We start from the raw sequence: 25,065 nt of genomic DNA, 5'->3' as shown, positions 1-25,065 counted from the left end.
ATAGAACCTATTAATGTTATCATAAAAATCTGAGTTGGAATCGAATGATTGATTGATATTTTTTCCGTGATAGTGTGACTATAGACCTCTGTCAATCCATATAACATTAGCGCTGCCAACATTTCATCATCGACCTCATTACCTGCACAATCAGGTAACTAGATGTGTCATCATGATCGATCCAATACGGGTTGGTTTGTATGGGGACCGATGATTCGGCTCGATCGCCACCGAAGAGAAGATCTTCCGCCAGACTAAGTGTTATGCCTGGGGAATCGCGGCTCCGACGATGTTGAGCCGGAGGTTGTATTTATGCTTATATACTTACCCTATCTCCTTCACCGAATCCAAAGTTTTATGGAGTTCGGTTTAATGGTTTTTAAGTGAAAGACAGACTAACAAACACACATACACACTTTAACTAGTAAGTGCGGTGATTGCGCTTCAAAGGGGGGCCAAACGCTATATATCATTGGGGCTGAAACTAGCAGCTGTCATTTTGAGTGGAGCATTTGGTCCAGCGTACTTCTATTATTGCGTCAGTGCGGTCTAGCTTCATTTAGTTAGTAGAGTCCAAAGAGAATATATCCACAGATCCAATACGTTTTTAGTAGTCTGTGGTTTGTTGCTACGGCACCGCGTAGGTTTTGCAGTCCGCAATAAATTAAAATTCACTAAAATCCGTTTTTAATATTCGGGTCTAATCTCTTATGTTCAACAGTGTTTTATCGGCAATATTCAAGTTATTGTTCCTACATGATACATACTTTTCGTAGTGTGTGATGAAAATTGTGAATTGGTTTGATTTGACACTGACAAGCAAGACAAGTAAAGTGAGGGTTTGTTTTCAACAGTGCTCAACTGCTTAGTTGAGTTGAGATAGGACTGTCCTTCCTCACTTAATTATTTATAGTGTATGTATATTTCTCAAGGGTGTTGTGTTTAATTTGACTTTTAATATTTGAATTGCACACCAGTACATGGTGTAAAATAATGTGAATATTACCATGACATCTCCCAGTGGTATTGGTGCGCGGATCGGCGTACATACAGGTATGGCGAGCCAGTTGTCGGCCACAAATCAAGCGGACTTCGGCATGGCGGTAGCCGTCCGGCCGCAAACTGCGCTTGTTTATGACGTCCATATACCAGGCTGTAGCGACTCTTCTTCTGAATCTCACTCCCCTGAAATGCCTTCAACTAAAGCTAGTGACCGTGAGTCGCGCATCATTGCTGAAAAGCAACGTCGAAGCCAGTATAATGCCCAAATTACTCAGATTTCTGCCCTTTTGACTGATATAGTACATTCACAGCGCAAAGTGGACAAAACTAGTGTATTGAGACTTGCAGCTAATAAGCTTCGCAATGAACATGTATTTGGTGACTCAATCACATGTGGCCACATTGAGACATGGTCATCTTCGTTTGTCAAGTATTTTGATCTGTTTGATGGAATTATGTTAGCTGTGACATGTAGAGGCCGAATATTCTTAGTCTCTCCAAATGTTCAAGAAAAGTTGGGTTACTGTCACATAGATTTGTTAGGGCAAGATCTTTACAATTATGTCCATTATGAAGACAAAGACATTCTCAATCAGCACATTTATCCACCAGAGCTTCGTAGCGGTTGCAGTAGAAGGCTTCTTGAAGAACATCATAATTTCCATATCCGCATAATGAGAGCCAATGCAAAGTCTGACCCTCCTAGGTATGAACAATGTCGAGTGGATGGAGTTTTGAGACGAGCCGATAGGGCTACAACAAATGCTGTACAAGATGAGCAAACAATAAGGAGACAAAGAGTAAGACATAATCGCACATTTTCTTCAAGTGGTAATGACATAGTTTTTATTGGAATGATTCATGTCCAATCAAATGCACTTCCAGCACGGATATTACCTCCAACAGCATACACAGAGTACTGGACAAGGCACCTGATAGATGGCCGTATTGTGCAGTGTGACCAGAGCATTTCTCTAGCTGCTGGATACATGACAGAGGAAGTAACAGGTACTTCTGCTTTTGTCTTTATGCATAAAGAAGATGTTCGTTGGGTGATATGTGTTCTTAGGCAAATGTATGATCAAAGCAGGGAATTTGGTGAGTCTTATTATAGACTGATGTCTCGTTCTGGTCACTTTATATATATGAGAACCAGAGGTTTTCTTGAAATTGACAAAGACACAAAAAAAGTGCAAAGTTTTGTGTGTGTAAATAGTGTGATTGGTGAGGACTATGGACGCAGAATGATGGAAGAAATGAAACGAAAGTATTCAGTTATAGTAGATATGGCTAACCAACAAGCTGAGACACCAGCTATTGATGAGGCTCCCGTTGAGCATCCTAAGAGATTGGAGAGGATTGTTATGCATTTAGTTGAGCCTTCATCTAAAACTGCTGAAGAGCTTAAGCTTGTAGCTCCTTCAAAGGAGACCATAATAACAGCCATTAAAAACAGTGAAAAGGTTGTGCAGGAGACTGGTATAAGATTTGATTCACGAAAAAGAAAAAAGAATGATGATTCAAACTGTGAACATTTGAAAAGACACAGTGGATTACAAGAGTATGAATACTGAATCTGTTCTGTCAGCAATACACTACACTTATATACTTGTGACTTTTGTAAATGTACAAATACTGCATGTGGTTAATGTCTAGTATATTTGACCAAGTAAATTGGTTATGAATTTAAAGATAGATTCATTCAGTTAATTCACCAATTTATTTGCATTTTATTTAGGCAGTAAGATATTTTTTTGTTTGACCTTTTCTTTCGAGTTTATTAAAATTTATAAGAGGATATATCTTTTTCCAATAGGAAAAATAATAAGTTTTTCTTTGGATAGACAAGAAAATTAATAGTTTGGCAATACTAAAATAATTGATTTCATAGATATAAAAATTGTTCAAGGAATGTATTTTGTCAACTATGAATGGGAAGAACTTGCCTTACTTTTGACTTGTATGTTTTTACACAGAACAACTCAAAAGTTATTCTGAAATCTCACAATTTATATAGGCATCCAATATGTGTGGCAACTAACTATTAATGGTTATTTGCAACTAAGAACAACCTGTAGTCTTACATTATTCTTATCTGCCAATTCACAATAACCTTACAATTACTAGTCAACTAAATTAATAAATAGATAAAAACATTAATTAATTCATGTATTTGTATCATCACACTTTCCACAATATAGGGTACAAAAAATAATATTTATGATCATGCTGGGACAGGTACTTCAGTTTCACTAAAATTGTGCCAAATAGTAATATAAGTGTATAATGTTTTAATCACCATTAAAGTATACACTTATTTCGTTCTCGATTTCATTTTGTAAATATTATGTATCTGATCGAATGACTAATTGCTCACGTAAGTGGAATAAAATGTGTCATATAAATTAAAATATCAGTTTAAAAATTTATTGTTTATCTTATATAAGTGTGAATGGGCCAAAATATTAAAATAATAAAATGGTATGTGAATTAAACTCTGATATTTGTTAGTTTTTCCAAAAATGAATGAATGATAGTTGCCATTTTTATTTTTTACGGATTTAAGTAACTAGTAGTTAAGTTTAAAGTAAGAGCTAAAAGTGTGTACTGTGTTTCATATATGTACATTTTAATAAGTTAAGTCTGGATACAGAAATAGAGAACCCAGATTGACATGTCAAGTGCGATGGATTTCGTGTACTTACCTCTGTAAAGTTTCGATTTACTTTCTTCTAATTACATAGCCTACGTTATCGTAGAGGAGAGAGAAAGAGAGAGAGAGAGAGATCATATTTGTCTAGTTAATTGGCATTTTTGAAAACACAGGGCATACAACAGAGCTGCAAACGCAATTAATAAGTTAAACCGTCAAATCATTAAAATTTTACGGAATTGCAAAAACATTTCCTAGAGACGTGCGAATCCAGGTCAAGCATTTTTATACTAAACGTTTTATAAACCAATTTTAAAATAACAGTAGGTAGGTATGTAAAAAATTGTCTCTGTTTCTTACAAATCGACATTGACATATATATCTATTTGCCAAGTTGCCAAACCGCGCACAATTCCCGTAAGGTGTATTATATTTAGGTAGCTCGTACCGATGTTTTAGTACATTTTTTTCACACATTGAAATGCCATATTGCTTGTTCAATCAAATAAAAGTTAAAAATGTGTATGCTAACTTGTGCGCGCGCGGTGGTCATGGGTATTTATTTGCTTAGTAAAACTGACCACGTGTTAACCGATGCTAAACTCGAGATAAAGATACAAAAGTAGGTAGAAATTCTTGCCGTCGTAAATTTACACTAAAGCACATTCCCGGACTTTTCATGTGGGGCTGTATTAATTAGGTACCTAGGCTAGTCTTTCTATAATCTAGGCGCCATTTCGTTTACACGTCTACGTATGATACTACCTCCGACCATGAGAATATTATACTTACGTAGTAGACCTTAACTTGGGTTACCGAGTGTATGCATTTCGATCCAAGTATCTTCACAGCAAGTTATTACTTTTAAGCAATAATTGGTAATTTGAATCCTGCCAATAAATTATAAACTGCTACAAGCTAATCCAATTACACTTTTATCTTTTTAATTTATTCTCGAATGATTAAAGAGTATCCACAGACATTTCCCATTTCTGTGTTTAGGTTTGATTTTGCAATCAGGCGTTCAGTATAGGATAGCCGATAGCCCTATCTTGTTGCTAACGATCATATATTTTTATACAACTATGTATAAAATTACATGTGTTTTGTTTTTAATGTATTACCGACTACTATTTCAAACTTCCAAGATTCAATTTGTGTTTGTTGTGGCCAGTGTCAATGCAAAGTCCATTAAGCTTACTAGTATTTTGGAAGAGAAGACAATTTGCACCTAGTTTAATTTTACAAGTTTAAGTTAGGTACGATATTAAAATGTCTTAATAAATATTGAACTGTAACTATAAATCTCACCATAATGTCAATTGTCTACTACCTATTTAAAAACTAGTTTTACATTTTTTATACAAAGTACAAACATTTAAAATATTAATTGTATACCTATTGGTACATACGTTCTGCATATGAAATTAATGTCATTGAATGACGAAGAATTTATTGTACAAATGGACGCAAACTCTCTGTTTAATTTTAATCAAAACAGCCAGCGCTATCTTTATAAAACACTGTATTCACTATTTTATAATTGTGTGTGTGGTCGAAATTTTGAAATTTACATAATATGTATTTTTTTTTAAATTTGTAACAACTCGACTCGACCTTGTAAATTACCACCCCTGCTACAAAACTTTTCGACCACAAAATTTTGTAAAAAATTATGAAGTGCATTCTGAAAAATATACCTAGTTATAATTAAATATTCAGGGTGGGTTGTATTTAAATAAATTACTAAGGTAATAAGAAAAGTGCAAGTTTTGTAAATCTTATAAATTCATACACAATACATTAGTTCAGCCTTAGGGCTTATCTCAAAGTTTGTTGATTGAATGCCAAAGTCTTAAAATATAAAATCAAAGTGTTGGTAAATCTATTTTAAGCCACGTTATTGAACTTGCAAATTTACCACGAATTCTTGCAAATTCATGAAAACAAATGCACATTTTCGTTTTAAGAAATTTAACTCTCATTACGATAAAACTAATTAAGTGTGTAATATTTTTGATCATCATTAATATGGTGATCTGAAATGCTTTTGGCATTGAGATGCTTGAAACGATTGTCTTTTTGTACTTGTGTAATTATTCTAATTATATGTTTTCGGAATATGATAAATATAAAAATAAGAAGAATAAAGTTATAACGTGTGTTTTAAGAATAGCATTGTCTGTTAAAATTATACACTGAATGTGTAACATGCCGAAATTATGGGCCTAAAATATATACATTGTAAATAAATAACCAATTACAATTGGATTGTTAGTTTATAAGCCTTAATACAGGAACTGATAGTTATATATATACCCGTGGTCCATTGGAATCTATGGATGGTTCATAATTATTACTTTCTACCGAACATAAAATGTGTAATAAAAATACCGAATTATAAGTAAAACACGTTAAAAATTGACTAAAATGCAATGCGGAATGTCCGACATCATATATAACTTTATCGATGAAAATTAATAGATAGTTATAACTTTTTAATAACGTAACATAATGTATGAATGTTATGGTTGTGATAAATATCTTTTCGAGTAAAAATATTTTGTACATATAATTAGATTCGCTGTGAATTATATTAATAATATTTTAAGTTTGTTTCAACAGAAATTATTCCTCAAAGGAAAGTACGACGTTGTGATTTCAAGCACTTTTTTATTGATATTATTTTAATTTATATAAAGCATTAATAAATAAACATACATAGCATATAATTTTGACTATTCAGAAATTTTTGTTCACGATATTATTAATGTATGTTACATTGATATTACTTGATGTAATAAAAATCTGTTCGTATTTTATCATGTTAGTTTTCTTACCATACTTACTTATATTTCTTGAATCATCGATATTATGTTAGTATTAATTAATATAGTTATTGGTAATACATCGAGTCAATACATTTCAAATAAGTACAATAGAAAAATATGAATATCTCTTATCAAATTAGCCTTGTCTGTTCGTTGATATTTTGTCATGTCTTTCCATTTTATAGAAAACAAGACGGTAACTTAAAGTTCTTAATTAGTTATTGTGAGAAATACCTATTAAGTATTATTCTGTTGTACAGACAACATATAGACATATAGATATAAAATTTACAAGACTTTTGTTACACGGTTAAAATAACCTATAAAATTGAAAGCGCCTCAGTGTGATAAATAACACAATGTTTTCTATCCCGACCTACACCATTTCATTCACATTACATAAAACCATACGCAAACATTGCAGTCATTACTGTTATTACATCCTATTACATCACATAGACAGTTTTGGGACGGAGGTAGGCAGCAACGGGTGTAGCCGCGCCCACCAAGGCCATGGCTCCATCGACCCTGACCACGGTCAACGGCAAAGTTTGAAGGTGCCCTCCGTTCTGCGAGCTATAGAATGATGCACTATATACATCCAACGATGCAAAAGGCAATTTGAACTCTATTTAGTACTCGCAAGGCATATGTTAGAACACCACTATAATGACTACATGTGTATGCTACGAACATTGGAATGCTTCTAATTTTAGGTTGTTCCTTCATCCATACAAAATACCTACCCATAACTGCCTAACAAAGCCGAGCAGGTTTTTATATTATCTTGCCTTCTTTTATTATTGTTCGTTGTAAGAAATACAGGGACGATAACGCTATTTGTTTTTAGCTGATTTTCTTTTAATACATGTTGCATTTTTGCAAAATCAAGTTTGAATATTTTTGACGTAGGTACCTAAACAAATTTAGATAAGCGATGCGTCTAACTAACAATACAATACAATACTACTTTCAGTCGTTGGAACTGCTGTACTGATTCCTTTCCATGAAAAAACTAAACTTACATCTAACCTACAAATTAAAACTATACATAATATTTTGTAGGCTTTTGAGGGCTCCAGAATCTTTCCTGTTTATAAATACCTGAACGTAACTTGTCATTTTCAAAATTTGCTGCTTCTGTCAGAAATGTTAAGAGAGCGAAGAAAAAGGATAACCGGTAATATCCGAATTGTATGGAGTATAGTCGTCGTGATGGTTCATCCGGTTGCGCGCTTACTAGTGTTGAGTTGATCCTGAGCCGTGTGGAATAACGTATTGCGTACAGCACTGGAGTTGGAATGTGGGATAATTAACGCTCGTAGGTACCTACTCAAAATAGAAAAATCTCAGTAGATTCTCTACTCGAGCTTACCATAATCTGAAATCCAGATTTGGTACCTACACTGTTTTACACCTAGCCTAAATAGAAGTCAAGTCAAGTCGTTAACGTACAAACAGAGTAAACAGTATAATTAAATGAAATATTGCGTAAAACAATTTGTTGTGTCGTATTCAACATAAAACAATAGCTGCATTTAAACACCTAAGTACCTACTCGTATAATAATGAAGGTTCTTAATTACATACCTACTTGTTGATAAGACAATGCGCTTGCACTATGTGCATCAACAGGCCGGGTAGGTGGAGGGAAAAGAGGGGGGGAGGTGTGTTATCATGTCATTAGTTCCAAAGGTGACATTGCTCGGTCAGCGAACCCGGCGGCCTTGCTCTGTGTCGGTTAATGGGCCGGTGTCGATCTTCCTTTTGTCTTCCTCCAATCCTCACCTCCGCGCCCCTCTGACTTCTCGACTGCATCATACGATACAAGTTTTGAAAAGGTTTTGTGACATTTTGATTCGGTATTTATAGATTTCATTTATTGGCTAAATGACAAGTTGCGTATGCGTAGACGGTTTGCTTATTTAAGGTGACAAAAGATACCTCCTATGACTATCTTATATTTTTGCATTTAATTAATAAAATTGTTTGGCAAAAGAAATGCTTGCAACGTATAGTTCCTCTCATCATCATATTCTATGTTCTCCTGTTTCTAAGCTTTCCATTAAGAGCTCATCATGTGACGTTGGTTTTAAGATACAAACTTTTGACGGCCTCTGTGGCTCAGCGGTAGTACGCTTGTCTGTGACATCGGAGGTCCCGGGTTCGGATCCCGGCCAGGGCATGATGAGAAAATAACTTTTTCTGATTGTCATGGGTCTTGGATATAAGTATTTATTATAAAATATAGTATCGTTGAGTTAGTAAGTATCTCGTAACACAAGTTTCGAACTTACTTCGAGGTTAACTCAATCTGTGTAATTTGCCCGTAAAAAAAAAAAAAACTTTTAATTCATATAAAGATACCTATAATAAAAACACTTCGTAGGTATATTTTTTTACTATGCCCCGATTTCCTCAGGATCATCAGAATCTAATCTGGTTACCATGCGACGACGACCTTTGAAATATGTACAGTTTAAAAAAATATATTTTGCAAATCGGTCGCATCTTCGCATCACGCATCTTCTTGTAAGCCATACATATAGGAGATATACATAAAAATATCCTGACAATCGAGAACCTGCCCTTTGTCTGTCCTGTTTGAACCATTTTTTTTTTGTAAATATCACATTGGCGTAACAATCCCTACGCTACGAAGTGCTATGCACCACGAGTCTACGATTGTTGCGTACATCTACAAATTATGTCAAAAGTAGCTTTTACCCGCAGCTTCGCCCATGTCAGTTTTGCGCTATCGATTAATTAATAAAAGCGACGAATTAACGCCATCTACAAAAACAAGCGACGAAATTAGCACCACCAACAAAATGCAACGAATTTAAACGCCACACACAAAAAGATACGAATTTAGCGCCATCTACAAAACAATAAAGGTTTTTCGCAAATCCCATGGGCACAATATCGTAGTTTTAACCGGATAAAAAAGTACCTATTCCTGTGTCCTCCTGACTCTTAATTATTTAAACGTGAACAAGAAGATTATTCAAAACAATAACCGTGAAGAGCTAAGTAACAAACAAATAAACTCACTTTTGCATTTAAAATATTAGTTGGGATGGGATTGAAATATCTTTGGCGTGGAACGCACATGAAGATACTGTACTTACCTAATAAAAATATTAGGAGTTCTGATAAATAAATAGATATAACCTTAACTGTGTGCTAGAATCATAATAAATTTTGTTAGAGCTCCATAGTTCCAAGAATAGGTGTGTATTATATTGATGATTTACCAGCTGAAACGAAAGCTCAAAATTACTGTCTTAAGGTATAATGACACGTGTGCTGAAGACATAGGGTACAAATTAGTCTGTATAAAGAAAGGGCGTTGTGTTGTTAGGGATGGGGGGCTGATAGCTGCAGCCGGGAAGCGTGGTCCGGATAGTTGCCAGGCAACGGACGCAAGGTGCTTTATCGGATATGGCGCAATGCAAAGTTGCGCAACCCCCCTTTATGAGCCCTGGCTCGCCCTGAGGTTTCACCACTACATTATCGATAGATTGGGAAATGATAGGGATATCGGCAGAATATTTTTTTTGATGAACTAACAGTTATCTCGTCGACACGTGCCGTGGTTACCCGGGGAACGATTCGTGAACTCGCTGGTACTTTCAGACAATTTTCAATTTCTTATTCTATTAGGTCAAGTGTCGTAATAATACAAGCGTTCTGCTACCAACGAGATATATTTTTTTGAGCTTCTTTATTCTTTTGAGGCATTGTTCCCTAAAGTATGAATTTGTGAATAAGAGCATTATGTGTTTATATCGGTAAGCATTATCCATGACAAATGTTTGCCATGTATGGCAAACATTTGTCAAGTGTAGACTTTGTATGTGGTCACGTTGAAGAGCACGCACCGCGGCTGCATCGCATATAATATAAACCGATTGAATATAATGTACAAGTATGTTCATCACTATCCATACTAATATTACCTATAAGTGCGAAAGTGAGTTTGTTTGTTTGTTTGTTGTTTTTCACGCATTACCTATTGAACTTACTTTAAAATTTTGCGTAAGTAGGTACTTCTTCTTCTCTATCGAAGGTATTTCTTTCCCAAGTTATCCCGGCATGGTTTTTACTACGCTTTTATTAGCTTGTTTATGTCGTCGGACCAGCGGGTTAATGGTCTGCCAGTATTCCGCTATCCAGCTCTTGGTCGCGATTCCAGGACAGATTTGCTCCGTCGACCGTCTCCACGTTGCACACATAACCAGTCCACGCCCACTTAAGTATAGCAAAGCGGTGACCTACGTGGCACTAAATTCGCCCGTATAGTAAGCGCTAAATTCGTACCAACGAAGCTGAGGGAAAAGGCTAACCAGAATTATACCTTATACAAATACCTTTTAGAGTATGTATCAATATACTATAGGTTTATGCCCTATGTACATAGAGATATAAGTTTATACCTGAGTACCTATGAAGTCTTGCATGTTATGCGTATTAAGATTCGAAATAAATAAATGTTAATAGCTTATCAGAGTAGCCTTCACCTGCGGCCTTCCGTAATCCACACTATGTTAAACCTCATGGGGTTCGGTTCAGTAATATTGTTAAGAGGTAACAAACAAACAAACTTTCGACTTAATTGGGATTTATATGACACGAGGGTCTTCTTATGAGACTTTAGGAAACAACAACGCCAAGTGAATACATTTTACGTGCATAAACACGTCTGTCTCCTATTGTGGTAGGCAGAGACTATTGATTCCCACTTGCTAAGATCCATATCTACAGAACTCTCCCGCTTCTTCCACACTCATTACTCTTTTCATGCAAAGTCGCCGATTACGGGTATATTACTAAGATCTTTTTGGCGACATTCGAAATGTGGTAATTAAAAATTGGCCGGCCCTGTTCCATTTTTCAGTCAGCTCTGCCTTTAACGTACCTACATAAAGTTTAAATAAATAAATAAGAATACCTTAGAGGGAGATAGTGCCAAATTCAACGTGATAGGTTTGGTAGCCCATCACATAAACGAAGGATCCAATCTTATAAGCCTTCCACAATCTGAGAATCTTGTCTACCAAACCAAACATAGGTTTTATCCATAAAGCTCCGAGATATTCCCTTTTATAGGGATTTAGACTTCAGGGTCAGTCGTTTTGTCTAAATAACATTTCTATTTAGTGAACGTTCCACAAACCTGTGTTGATAGAGTTGTTTTTATGAATAAGACTGTTCATGTTTAATGCATGTGCATCCGGCTGGTCACGGCCTGGATCGGGACTACATTAGCATGCAGAAATGAAGTGGAAGATTGGAAATAGGTGCCGTTGTCAGTGTTCTATTGCTTACAGAATTATTATTGCGACATTTGTGATAGCTTTGAAACAGAACTTATTTTTGGTCCTTTTATAGGTCCCTATAGCATAGACGGAATGACACCCTGTTATCTAGATTTCTGCCTACTGTTTAAAGGAAAGTCGTTGTGCAGTTACCAGAAGGTTAGCTGTAGTAAGAAGTAGCTAGATTATTAGATAATTCATGGAGTTGGTTTAGAAGCGAGAGGACGCTATTGAGACAAACTGACAGAGGTAATAATGATTGATTCACCAAAATATAACTTAAGACGTTTATCGCTCCTCTTTGTATTACTTAAATTGTACAAAATAAACGCTTATCGGTTTCCATTGAAAGTGACCTTGACAGCAAATATGTATACTAACGAAGTAACTATTGTATAATGTTATATCGTTGTGCACAGTACGCCAGTCAGCCCGTGCGTGGCAAAACGAAATCAAAATACTACTACACGATAACGACCTATTGTGATGACGATGTGATTACAGTTTACGACTCGCGTCGAGTAACGTAAGATCACCAAATTGCCTGTAACATCATATGTGGCATCAAGGATAAAAAAATACTCGTGATAAGTTTATTGGTAGTAATATGCCGTCATAGATCATAGGAAGGGTTTTAAAGCGGACGAAGTCGCGGGCGGCCTTTAGTTAGTCCTTTATATAATATACTTACTTTATAATTCCTTAGATGACGTGTCTTTTCATATCGGTATACTTAAACGAGTTTTGTTAAAAATATTGTGTCTACCAAAAAAAGTAATAACCTACCTAGGTGTATTATTTGTTCGTTTGTTGTCCCTTCACGCGTTATCTATTGAACTAACTAATTATCTTGTAATTTTGCGTAGGCATGTACTACTTTTGTATAATTAGGAGTCTGGAGAAGGTCTTGAGAAGGAATTTTCATCCTGGTTAAAACTGTCGTTCCCGTGGGATTTTCGAAAAAACCTATATTCTTTTGAAAGTGGTGCTAAATTCGCGCATGGAGTTGGCGTTAAATTCGCTCGGATAGCTGTTTAGTTAAAGTTTTAAATATTGTTACCTACTAAAATAAGTAGGTAAGTACCTACGTAGGTGAAATTGTTGTTTTCACGATGTGTATATTATCACATAAAAATATGTGTTATATAGGTATATAACACATATTTTTATGTGATAATATACCATATATAGGCTAGGTAGCCTAGGTTATGCCTATTACGTTTAAATAGTTTCTCACCCTGATCAACCAAGTAAAAAAATAAAAAAATAGTAGAAATATCGTTTGAAGTACATAATCCAAAATATAGGTAAAAGTACTCTTGGATGTAGTTAACTTACGGTGAATTTTCTTATCAATTTTACCGTACTGTAGGTAATACTCGTTACGTCAATATATCGTCAGCTACTCCTAAACGATCTATACCTACATACACAAAATCACGTCTCTTTCCCGGAGCCTCCTCCGGCAGAAACAACATTGTTAATTGTAGGTACTTACGAATTACAATTACTAAGCAGGCATTGTACAAACATGGTAAGTTTAAACCAGTAGTTTAAGAATTATAACTAGTCAAACTTTCTTAATTTTGTCACTCATTGACTCACTGAACGATCATCAAAAGTCCAAGGCAGCTCTAGCTGACATAATAAAAATAAAAATTATTAATATAACTAATTAATAATAAGTATTACAGTAACTTGCGCAAAGTTACTCAGTTTTTATCACATTTGTACTTAGTTGTAAGTAAGTGCGTCATAAATTAGATAATAAATAATACTGAACTGATACGCACACGATCACATCCCGGCACTGTGGTCACCAGAATTACGATAAAGATAATGTAATCATATCACCTCTGGAGAGGAGCACTGGCTCTGCCTGTAACCACAATCTTGGATTGGGTATTTCAGGTTTTGTTTGACACACAGCTATCCCGTCTGAACGCAACTAAAACAGGAGAACCTAACCGTTTAATGATTATGATAACACATCCAGTATTATACCGACATTTTCTCTAGCCGTAAGAGCATCGGTTAGCAATCAAACTGATGAACATGTAAAGCAGAAAAAAGTCATTGGTAAATGGCTGGATTTAAAACTGTGCCTCTCTGTGCATTGCTTTCTTATTTACACCACCTTCCCCGTTCAATCACTTTAACGAAAGAACATAATCAATGTAGCTTAGATAATTAATATTAAATAAGGAAAGGTCGGGGTGGGAAGACCTAGACGAACATATCTTGATCAAATTAAGGACGTCCTGGTGAAGGGTCAGGTCAAAAGTGCCCGAAACCGCCGAGCTTGCATGAAGAGAGTTATGAATGTGGATGAAGCAAAGGAAGTATGCAGGGATCGTGGCAAGTGGAAAGAGGTAGTCTCTGCCTACCCCTCCGGGAAAGAGGCGTGAGTTTATGTATGTATGTATGTATGTTAATTTAAATTTTTAATTAAGGATAAATTAAATTCTTAATAAGGTTTGAGTCATTTTTTACTCGTTTTTGCTAGCGGGTAAAAAAACAACAATGAAGAAAAGCAATGTGAGACGGGTGTCTGTGTAAATATGTGGCCACGTGTAACGTTAAAGAATTGATTCTGATTCCGATTGGATTGAAAAAGTAGTACGGTATCACTAGTAAAATAAACATCCCGCCATTAGTTTCCTATTCACTTATGGCAAGTTTAATTTAATACTAAAATCAAAACATTGCAGTAAAATAAATCAGGTACCTAACTAATATTGATTAGTTCAATCGAAACTAATCAGAATAATATAAGACAAGCTACTTTGCATTCTATCCTTATTCTTTACACATTTTTGGGGATATGAGTTACGTATACGCAATCATGCTCATATACTAAATCTTAAGTTTTAAGTTTCGGAACAACTGCGACTGTTAAGAAAAATCTTTTCAAGGCCTTATCGAACCTGTCCTATACCAAAACATAAATATGTTAACCGGTTTAGGTGTTGGGCTTCTCACAATATACATTTGTATCAAATTAGATATGAATCAAGAGGTGATTTAAACTGATTTGAAAGTTAAAGCCTTGTACTGTACACTTTAATCTATCCTTATATGGAAAAGTACGTAATTTAAGAGCATAGGTGGCCGAGAAGTGTTAAGATAAGGGTCTTAAAAAACCGGCCCAGTCCCGTTACCATCATCACGTTTGTTGTTTAAATATTTATTTTTAGTATTCATTTTTCTACCTGTTTATTAAAATCGCTCAAAATATTGCTTAAAAATAACGTTTGTTGTATGGTTATATAAATACCTTTTAATAATCATTTTATTGTTATTAAATTATTTATTTTGAAAGGTAGGTAGTAAATATATATAAGATATTATTCTGTAAAAATTATAAGCGTTTATTGAACGACGAACGAACCCCCCTTAATATTTTCTATTTATTTTATTCTAAGTATCTGTTATTATAGCGGCAACTAAATACATTATTGGTAAAATTTCAGCTTTCTAGCTATCACGGTTTATAAGATACAGTCTGGTGACAGACAGCGGAGGCTTAGTAAAAACGTTAATTAATATAGCTTACAAGTTTTATCAGCAGCAGGATTTTATCATTGTAAAAAGTTGGAACAAATGTACAAATGTTATTAATAGGAAATAAAAATCACACAGACACAGACTATATTACTTACGAACGCTTTCGCGTTGAGGGTTAAATAAAGATAGGCAGTATGGTTTCATATCATATTTTGTGAATATTTCGGGTCAAGGTAATACTAAACCAGACGTCTGCCTCCGCCTGTCTGTACTCACTTGCCTATAATGCCTAACTTAAATATAATCTGTATCCAAGTCATCTAGCGTTGAGTGACTTATTCCTACTTTTCTTAATGATTTTAAGGCGATAGATAAAAACACACATCCGTTAAACCACTGACCTCAATGATGTACTCTAATTGTCTAAATAAAATGACCCCTTATTGATTTTTGCCATTTTAACATAGATTTTGGATTTGGACAGATTTCGGTGAGAGGGTCTAAGTAGGTTTTGAACTACTTATTATTCCGCATCCTCTTTGACATCGAATTTTAGAACATACTTAAGTACACATCCTTAAATGTATGCTTAAATTAATGGAGCATGTGTACTTGTGTATTAAACAAACAAGTGACGTTTTCTTAATAATTTAAAGGCGATGGACATACAGGCGACCATTCTTATTCATTCAGATCATCCATCTAGTCAATATTCGGTTTTAGTCAGTCATAATCTCGGTTGCAGTTAGGGTCCTGTTAATTATGACTGCATGATAGCCGTGGCTGTGAGTGCTTAACTTAGTACTTGCAAATTGTAAAATAAATATATATATATACGGGACAAATAACACAAATTAAGTTAGCTTCGAAGCAAGTTCGAAACTTGTGTTACGAGATACTAATTCAACGATACTATATTTTATAATTTATAGATAAGAACCCAAGTCCAAGCGTACTACCGCTAGGCGATAATTCCGCCATTGTAACACTCAGAACACTCATAAGTACTTGTTTACAATCATTTAAATGATCAATAACCCACTATTAAAGATCATTAATAAAAGTATGACAATATAAACAACAAGACGTTTGGATTTTCGCCAAAAAGCCCCGATAATTTGTTGTCGTCCCTCTAGTAGATTGTTCTGTGTTTCTGATTCTTTATGCGCCTATAAGTAGGCTCTGAAACCATTGTCTATATTGATTTGGTCTGTATTGTGTTATGTTGATATTAACCAGGTTGTTAAAAATACAGGTTGGTATTGGTAATAGCGTGTAGGTAGACAGATATATAAATAATTTATTTTTAATGAGGGTATTTCATAGGCAAATATTAAAAAGTACTTAGTGACTAATTACATTTCGTATCACAGTGACCGTTTTATTTGGTTAAAAATACGTTATAGTTCTTGAACATGGATATTTCTAGAATTTACAACACTCCTCATTTGGGTGGGGGATTATTCACAGAAGTAGTTCCTTATACTTCAAATGTAAGTTTTACTTACGTTATTTCTCATAATATAATCATCATGTTTTGTACATAAAAATAATGTAACTAAACGGATAACAGTAAATTTAAATATGTCGTTAATATAAATAAATAAATAAATATATACGGGACAAATTACACAGATTGAGTTAGCCTCGAAGTAAGTTCGAGACTTGTGTTTCGAGATACTAACTCAACGGTACTATATTTTATAATAATAAATACTTATATAGATAAACATCCAAGACCCAAGCCAATCAGAAAAAGTTCTTTTCTCATCATGCCCTGGCCGGGATTCGAACCCGGGACCTCCGGTGTCACAGACAAGCGTATTACCGCTGCGCCACAGAGGCCGTCAAGCGTAAGCAGAGACGTAATAAAGGGAAGGAATTTATAAATCTAACAGGCACAAGTACATAACCAACCTAGATAATTGTAACAAGTTAGATTTGTAATGTAAAAAGTATATAACGGTAAGTTTAAATATTCATCACTATACATATTCGTTTTGTATTTATAAATCTGAATAAATTTCGTATTTTCAAGCAGAGAAGCAGAATAGTGCTACCTATTTTTTATTTTTTGAGGACCGAAACCCTGAAACAGCCGTACTTAAAAATGTTTCGATATATAACTTATTATATATATTGAAGCTCAAAATCGATCTGTTTAACTGGGAAAGCGCAACAGACTCTTTCACAGTTGTAATATTAATATGGATTATTTACAGGACATCTTTAACAAGAATGCATGTTTTATGTTTGAAACCGAAAATAAGCTGGTAGAAAACACAGGTAAGTACCGATTTTTATAAAAGACTTACGATCAGTTTGACGTCAGTTTAGTCCATTAGTTTAGTCCGGCTAAGATTGATGCCAGAATCAGGGATGAAAAACACGGTTAACGCTCAGTCTCAGACTGACAGCAGACTGATAAAATTTTGTCATTCTGGACCACCAGTCCGTCAGTCAGGTTAGACGATATTTTTCCTATCATTCTGAGCAAACCTATCCTGGCCTATCAGTCTTTCCGGCAAGGGATATAGACGTGATTATTTGTATGTTTTATATATTCTGAGCAAGTTTATGGACTGAACTGAAGCCAACCTGATCGTGTAACTTAACCTTGTTGATTTTCTAACTTATATTTACGAGTACATACATACAAACATAAAATCACGCCTCTTTCCCGGTGAGATAGGCAGAGACTACATCTTTCCACTTGCCACGATTTCTGCATACTTCTTCGCTTCATCCACATTCATAACTCTCTTCATGCAAGCTCGGCGGTTTCTCTTGACCTATTTTTTTTACATACCCTTTGCTAAAACGTCCTTAATTTGATCAAGATACATTCGTCTAGGCCTTCCCACTCTGACCTTTCCCTCCACACTCTCCTTGTATATCTGCTTAGTCAACCTGCTTTCATTCAACCTCTCCACATGATCAAACTATCATAACATACCCTTTTCTATTCCTGTAACTACATCTTCATATCACAACATTTCCTTATCACGCTGATCCTTATCCGGTCACTCATGTCACACCGATCATACTCCTTTCCTTAACGCTCTCATTTCCACTGCATTTATTCTGCTTTTGTGCTTCTTTTGCCATACCCAACTTTCACTCATTAATTGTCGGGACCAACACGCCCTTATGCACAGCCAGTCGAGCCTTTTTGGACAGTTTCTGACTGCTCATGAAGGCATGCAAAGCTCCATTCACCATGTTCCCCATGTTTATGAGTGGTTACGAAAAAACAGACCTGACTTGATTGGAAACGGTTTATTTTAATGCATTGTCATTTTGTGGTCTGTCATCTTTATTATGATTAGGCAATCAGATTGTTTTTGTTTTTTTAAACCAGATTGTTTGTGCGCAACCACTTACATTTCTGTTAGACCTTTGTCGTTATTAGCTAAAATTAAATTTTATACTTCTTTCAGTAATTTTATTAAAACGTTGGTTGAAACAGTCAAAATTCTGCAGTGGTATCTACTTAAAAACTTAAGGTGCCTGATATTTATAAGGCGAGAGATATAATAGTTTTTACTTTCCAAAGGATCGTTTTAAAAAAAGCCTCAAATTTTACTTAAATATTGGTACCTACCACACAAATTGTGTGTAGTGTACCTGTGATAACCTATGTTCACAAAATAAACGATTTGATTTGATTTGAAATTTCAGACAAAACGAAATATTACTCTGATTTCTTTGGTATTCAATTTTGTGTTACCTTAAATTTTGCGACTAAGTAAGTTTTTATGCTGTTATAGACAGACAATATATTGTAATGTCATGCTAATAGATTACTTATTTCAATTTGAATTCCAAGGCTCTTACTCAGAATTCGCAATGCCTAGTTAAATCATACGTAAAACATATTTAAGAAAAAAATATATAAGTACCATCTAACATAACTCGATGTTGTTTTGTTATATAAGTACCTATTCAATTAATTATAAAGGTATAATATTCTTTTTAACAAGGAAGTAAAAAATGCTAATTGCTTACTTGCTAAGTACTTACCTAAGTTCTTTCGTATACTATACAAATTAAAAAGACCGTGTGGGATTTCATGTCACCTTAAAATCAGCTCGCTTTTTCCTGGAGCTTCGCAGTCACGAGAATTTACGACCTTAGTAGATGTGCTGATTGATTTATTAATACTAGCCTTGGTTACATCTTTTCTACAGAAAGTGCTGATAAAACATAATATTTCTGAGTAGCCATGTACGCTGGGCATTGGAAAAAGAACAGATGAGACTGCATGCACTGGTGTAAAAAAAAACTAAAGTTAATGTTCACGAATGTGGTTTTTTCCACAACACAATTATTTACTGTAGTGTAACAGAAGCTAAGTACTATAAATCATTGCAGCTTTTAATGCCGCCAAACAAAATGTAGCCTACTTTAATTTTTAAAGAATTTTAGTTTTATTTGTCGGGGCATCAAAGCGTGGTCTGATACGCCCTCTTAGCTGTGAACACGTTGGCGTAAATTCCAAATTCCTCAAACTTCAAATATATCTAAACTAGCTTCTGCTTGCGACTTCGTCGCACACATTGTCGTTTATCAAAATTCCATAGAAACAGTACTGTTTCCCGGGATAAAAAGTGCACTATGTGGTACCCAAGATGTAGAAGTATAATATAATTATTATACCTAGGTTCTTCGTTATCATAGACGGAGTTTTTGCGTGATGCTTGCACAAACAGCTTGGTATCGATTTGTTGCCATTTATTTTTTAATATTTTATATAATATACACTTGCACATTTTCATTATATGTAAGTATAGATAAAAATTCTAAAATAATATGTTGTCTGTCGCGAGGCATGTTGCCAAGAATCCAAAGTACTTCGCCATGTAGTAGCTAGCCCTTTTGTTATTAGCGTCGTAGATTCACGGTCACGGACGTACTAAGCCCGAGACACTAACGTCACATGACAAAAAAATATTGAAACAACTTTTCTCATCTGCCAGTTGATTAGTAGACAAAACATACTTGTGATATTGTAAAATAGAAAAATGTTTAAATCATGATTGGTTGTAAAAATTTTAAAATTGATTTGTAAGTAATAATAAACTAGTTAAATAATTTAAGCTTAAAGCTCCGCTTGCTAAAAACAAAACAATTCCGATTAATTTAATTCCCGTTGGAAGTTCGGGAAATTCTATCTTAGTCATCTACATCATTCCTTCCAAAAAACATACGAGTACATACAGGCCAAATATTATCTTGTTACGCTCAGTGCTATAACCACGTATGGTACTTACAACCTGCTTTTCGCTACCTGTCAGTCAGTCAATCACAATAACGCAAGAGTAGCATCACATTGATGTTGATGATAAACGGACTTAAAGATGGATCATGGGTATTTTCTCATTTTTTGTAGGTGTGAACAGCCTAGGTTCATTGTCTTATGAGTCATTTATAAACAAATGATTGTTATAATTTTTATTATATTTTATGGACAATGAATCGGTTAAAGTGTGAGTTACTACTATAGAAATCGGAATAATACAAGCATAATTATTACGATACGTAAGAATTTCTTCAAATGTATGATAATAAATGCGAAACTAACCTCATTTCCATATATCTTCGTGTACTTTTTTACCATTAAATTTTGGTTGTATCTACATTTTTTAGTACTCCTAAGGACGATTAAAAACCAAACCTATCTAACATTAAATTCGGAAGATATGGTTAAATAGCTTTAATGTAGAAAAAATTGTGTTCCCGCCTTATTTGTGGGAGTGATTTAGTCACACATTTTGGTCCTTCGTCTAGATATTCGAAATTTGCTTGTTGCTTTTGTCGTCTAGGGGTTACTCAGGGAGGATTTCCCAAAATTATTTTATTCCATTCACGCGGGCGGGGCCAAGGACGGGCTCTAGTACTAAATAAATCTCGTAATTATGACAGTTGTGTTGGCAGATTCCGACGCCCTCCGAGCGGTGAAGTTGGACCCAGCTGTGTTAGAAGCTCAGCTTACGGTGCACACTAGAGAACCAGTGGAAGTTGCTAGCAGCAGCACCAGGTCATCTCAAACTAAGGGTACCAAGGGTAGGGGTTAAAATTATATAATCTTCAAATCAAATTGGAGCGAAAATACATTCTTTGTATGTTTGTAACACTTGAATGAAAGCGATAACTTTTGGGTATCGTGGGGCAATAATATCAGTTAAGTAGTTTTTGAAATAGGTAATCACAATCGTGTATAAATTTAAATTTTTTACGAGGTCTAAGTTTGCGGCGAACGACTAGTACTACGAATGCGAAGCGCTAATATTCTTCCTTCTGGCGTTAGTCTTACCTATATATCCTGACCTGCCTGGACCAGGGTCTTTTTGACTATGATGTACAATGTAAATGCAGGTTTCGTCACAATGTCTACTCTCCCATAAGAGCATCGGTATGCACTCATTCTTTCAATGCTTCCATATGCGTATCTAGCATTTTTAAATTAAGCACGTTAGAAATTTGACCACGGACGCTCTAAGACGTGATATACCTATATATGTTCTTATTAGTATGTGTGTTCTGCTTCCAGATGTAACCCAGGATAGCTTCGAGATAATGATAAAGAAGCAAGAATCTGCATTGCTGTCCTTAACATCCACTCAATTCGACCTGCTGATGAAGTTCACGGAGACGCTTCGCCAACAACGGCATGCTATTCAGAAACAATTGGTAATCTAAAGCGTTAATGCCAGTTCTTTCGAATATGTTAGGTGTTTTAAAGCTAAAGATGGATCTAAAGTTTTCCCGGTTGTTGTTTTGCGTCAAACAGGCCATTTGTTTTCTTTCATTCTTTAAAATGGTTTTATGTGCCTAACAATCTTAAAATATTGAAAGATTTAGCGAGATTAATGCCTGTTTAAAGGCAGCTCAACTATTCACGTGTGCGGCAGAGATAATGATAGCGATAAAGATGAAACTTAAATATTTTTTTTGTGGTCGGATTTTTTTGTGGCTTGGCATATAACTAGTTGATCCGTTGCTTAGGAGTTCGTGCGAGATGATAAAGCATTTGTGCCTTTAGGCAAAACAAGCCTATTATCTTCGTGATTGAACCTTTTTAAACCAAATCTTTTGAGGGCACCCCCATGCTGCGCCAACATCTAAGATATTAAGATGCGGAAAAGGTTTTGAACTAAAAATAGATTTATTTTCAAAATAGGATCACTAAATGAAGTCGTACAACTCATATAATTTAATCAAAACGCAAATGTAGAATAAACGGCGGAGCAAACTACACTTTTTTATAATTGAAACACATTTCCAGGAATGTGCATTTTGTAAGAACAACGGGGAGCCTCTAACCTGGTACTCCGCACATTCTCTAAAGGACAGTCGAGGCCGCGTGCGATGCCCAGTACTGCGCGGGTACCGCTGTCCTCTATGCGGGGTTTCGGGCGACTGGGCTCACACCATCAAGTATTGTCCAGATAACATCACAGGTATTATGTTTTGTCTTCTATATTTATTATCCTTGCATCTGGATAAAAAGAAGCTCCACTTTGTAAGTACCGCTGTAAACCGCTTCATAGATTCTATTAAGCATTTTGATAGGAAAAAAACTGCGGTAGACCAAAATGAGATCTCGCAGATCTCATCATAAGATCATCATAAGATTGACCCATTCTTTTATGGCTAAAAAGCTGCAGCTTCGAAAATGGCCCGTGGATTTTATAGAATAGAAGGCGACAACGGTAAACTTCGGTCGGCTCACTTCATACGTGGAATAAGCACCGCTGTTTCAAACTTTGCACTACCTATAGTTACAAAATACCTACATGTAAAGACGTCTTCCCTTGGGGTAGATAGAGCCAACGGTCTTAAAAATACTGAAAGGCCACGTTCAGCTGTATGGCTTAAGATGAAATTGAGATTCAAATAGTCATAGGTTGCTAGCCCATCGCGACAAATAGAATTCCAAGTTTATAAGCTTTTCCCTTAGTTGTCTTTTAAGACAACTAAGGGAACTAAGATAGGAAAGATATGGAGTGGTCCTATTACAAAGTGCCGGGAACCACTTAGAATTTTCCTCCAAATTTTTGCGCGCGCCCACGCTCTTCTTCATTATGTCTTGCTACTTGGATATTATCTAAGATAGATACTAAAAATAATTATCCCATTCTTAGTTTTGCCCTGTCTGCTTAACCGAGACATATTCTTGAACGCTCTAAAGAATTTTTATATATGTGTGTTGAAAGGTAGGTATTTCTAATTATGTTCTTTTTTATGTTTGATGGTAGAAAAGTTATATTTAAATGGATATTTTGTTTTCAGGTCTGTCTTCAGATCCATGCAAAGTACAGAACTACGAGTGACCGTTTTATAAGTTCACACATTTGAAAAGAAATAAATTACTATTCTTTTTAAATATTTTGTTTTCTTTTCCTACGAGTCGTTTGGAGCTGTTTTCCTTGTTCATGCTGTATAATACGAGTATGTTATACAAGTCTGTCAATTCATTCAAACGTATAATGTCTTATCCTCCTTGTTTCTCTATCTCTAAGGAATGCCGAAGATAGACAGAGATATTCCCTGCCAATATTTGTGTGTAGCTTCCCAGGATTAATATTATCATCTCAATAGCGATAGACCATTTAAATCTCTGCAATAGGCTTACCTACTCCTTATGTATGTATGAATAAAAATGTTTATGTGTTATATGTACTTATTTGATAACTTTATGACATTTTAGTTCAATGAAGAGACGAATGCGGGTTCAAAAATCCTATAATTGTATATTAACTTTCGAACTCGACTGTACTTAAGAATATTTAAGTTCCTTTATTCGTCTGCCAAATATTAAATAAAAATATATTAAGCTTATTTTCATTATAAAAATAGACCCAATAAAAATATAATAATGTAGGTGTAAGAGAAGGAGCGTGCCTTCAGCGTACAATAACAAGCAAATTGGACCAATTTCTTGATGCTCAAACAAAACATACCCACTGAAAATAACTCTCTGAAATTAGAACTGTGGCATGCGTAAGCTGAAACATTGATAAAAAGTACCTACTGAAATATACAGTTGTATTTTTATTGCTATGTGGACAGTCTGTATAGGGTTTTGTCCTTGATGAATGTTTCACTAAAACTAGTAGGGCAGTTTCGAACTTGAGTACCTTTGCGTTTAAAATAGGTACGAGTAAAAGTATACCTTTTATATGAGGCATAGGTACTTGTTTCGTGTCATTTCGTTAAACTATTGGCGGAGTTGGTTGTGTTCATGTGCTGTGATCTGTGGCTGTGTGGCTGTGCTCAATTGCGCTGAAGATAGATATTATTTTTTACTAGCTATTACCCGCAGCATCGCCCGCGCGAATTTAGCGCCACCTACAAATATCAACTAATTTAGCACCACCTATACAAGAATTCAGGTTTCTTTGCAAATCCCACTGGAACTATAGTTTTTAACGGAATAAAAACAACTATAAAAGGTATATAAACACACAAAAAAATAACTATTTTAATTCTTCATTCCATTTGACGTTAGTGATGTCGCCACAGTTGAATCCAAATCCAACAGAGTACCTACACGATACACGACGTTGAATCACTTCCGGTAGATGTCAACTAAGGGCAATTAACAAAATACTTAAACAAGTGTATGAAAAATTCCGAAAGGCAAGCAAAATTTTTGTTATATTTACACAGCTGTAAAGGTAGATGTTAACCTTCAAGACCTAGTTCTAAGGCCAACAACTGGATAACCAAAAAGAAATGTGAAATT

The 25,065-nt window shown here is 35.1% G+C and overlaps 1 protein-coding gene across 3 annotated transcripts; it reads left to right on the top strand.

Moving 5' to 3' along the window:
* The first annotated feature begins 217 nt into the window (after positions 1-217).
* On the top strand, positions 218-23,703 carry LOC106132091 (protein cycle). 3 transcript variants are annotated; one of them, XM_060947294.1, is made up of 5 exons: positions 218-2,010; positions 21,240-21,371; positions 21,868-22,007; positions 22,603-22,777; positions 23,610-23,703. In XM_060947294.1, the coding sequence occupies exons 1-5, from the start codon at positions 1,008-1,010 to the stop codon at positions 23,648-23,650; spliced, it is 1,491 nt and encodes a 496-aa protein (XP_060803277.1). In that variant the 5' UTR covers positions 218-1,007; the 3' UTR covers positions 23,651-23,703. The 3 variants fall into 3 exon arrangements, with proteins under 3 accessions (XP_060803277.1, XP_060803278.1, XP_060803276.1); XM_060947295.1 differs by having other exon boundaries at positions 221-2,010; positions 21,252-21,380; XM_060947293.1 differs by having other exon boundaries at positions 221-2,010; positions 21,240-21,380.
* Positions 23,704-25,065: the final 1,362 nt, after the last annotated feature.

The sequence above is a fragment of the Amyelois transitella genome, chromosome 13, assembly GCF_032362555.1.
Source record: "Amyelois transitella isolate CPQ chromosome 13, ilAmyTran1.1, whole genome shotgun sequence".
Taxonomy (NCBI): domain Eukaryota; kingdom Metazoa; phylum Arthropoda; class Insecta; order Lepidoptera; family Pyralidae; genus Amyelois; species Amyelois transitella.
This window is presented reverse-complemented; position numbering and strand designations above follow the sequence as displayed.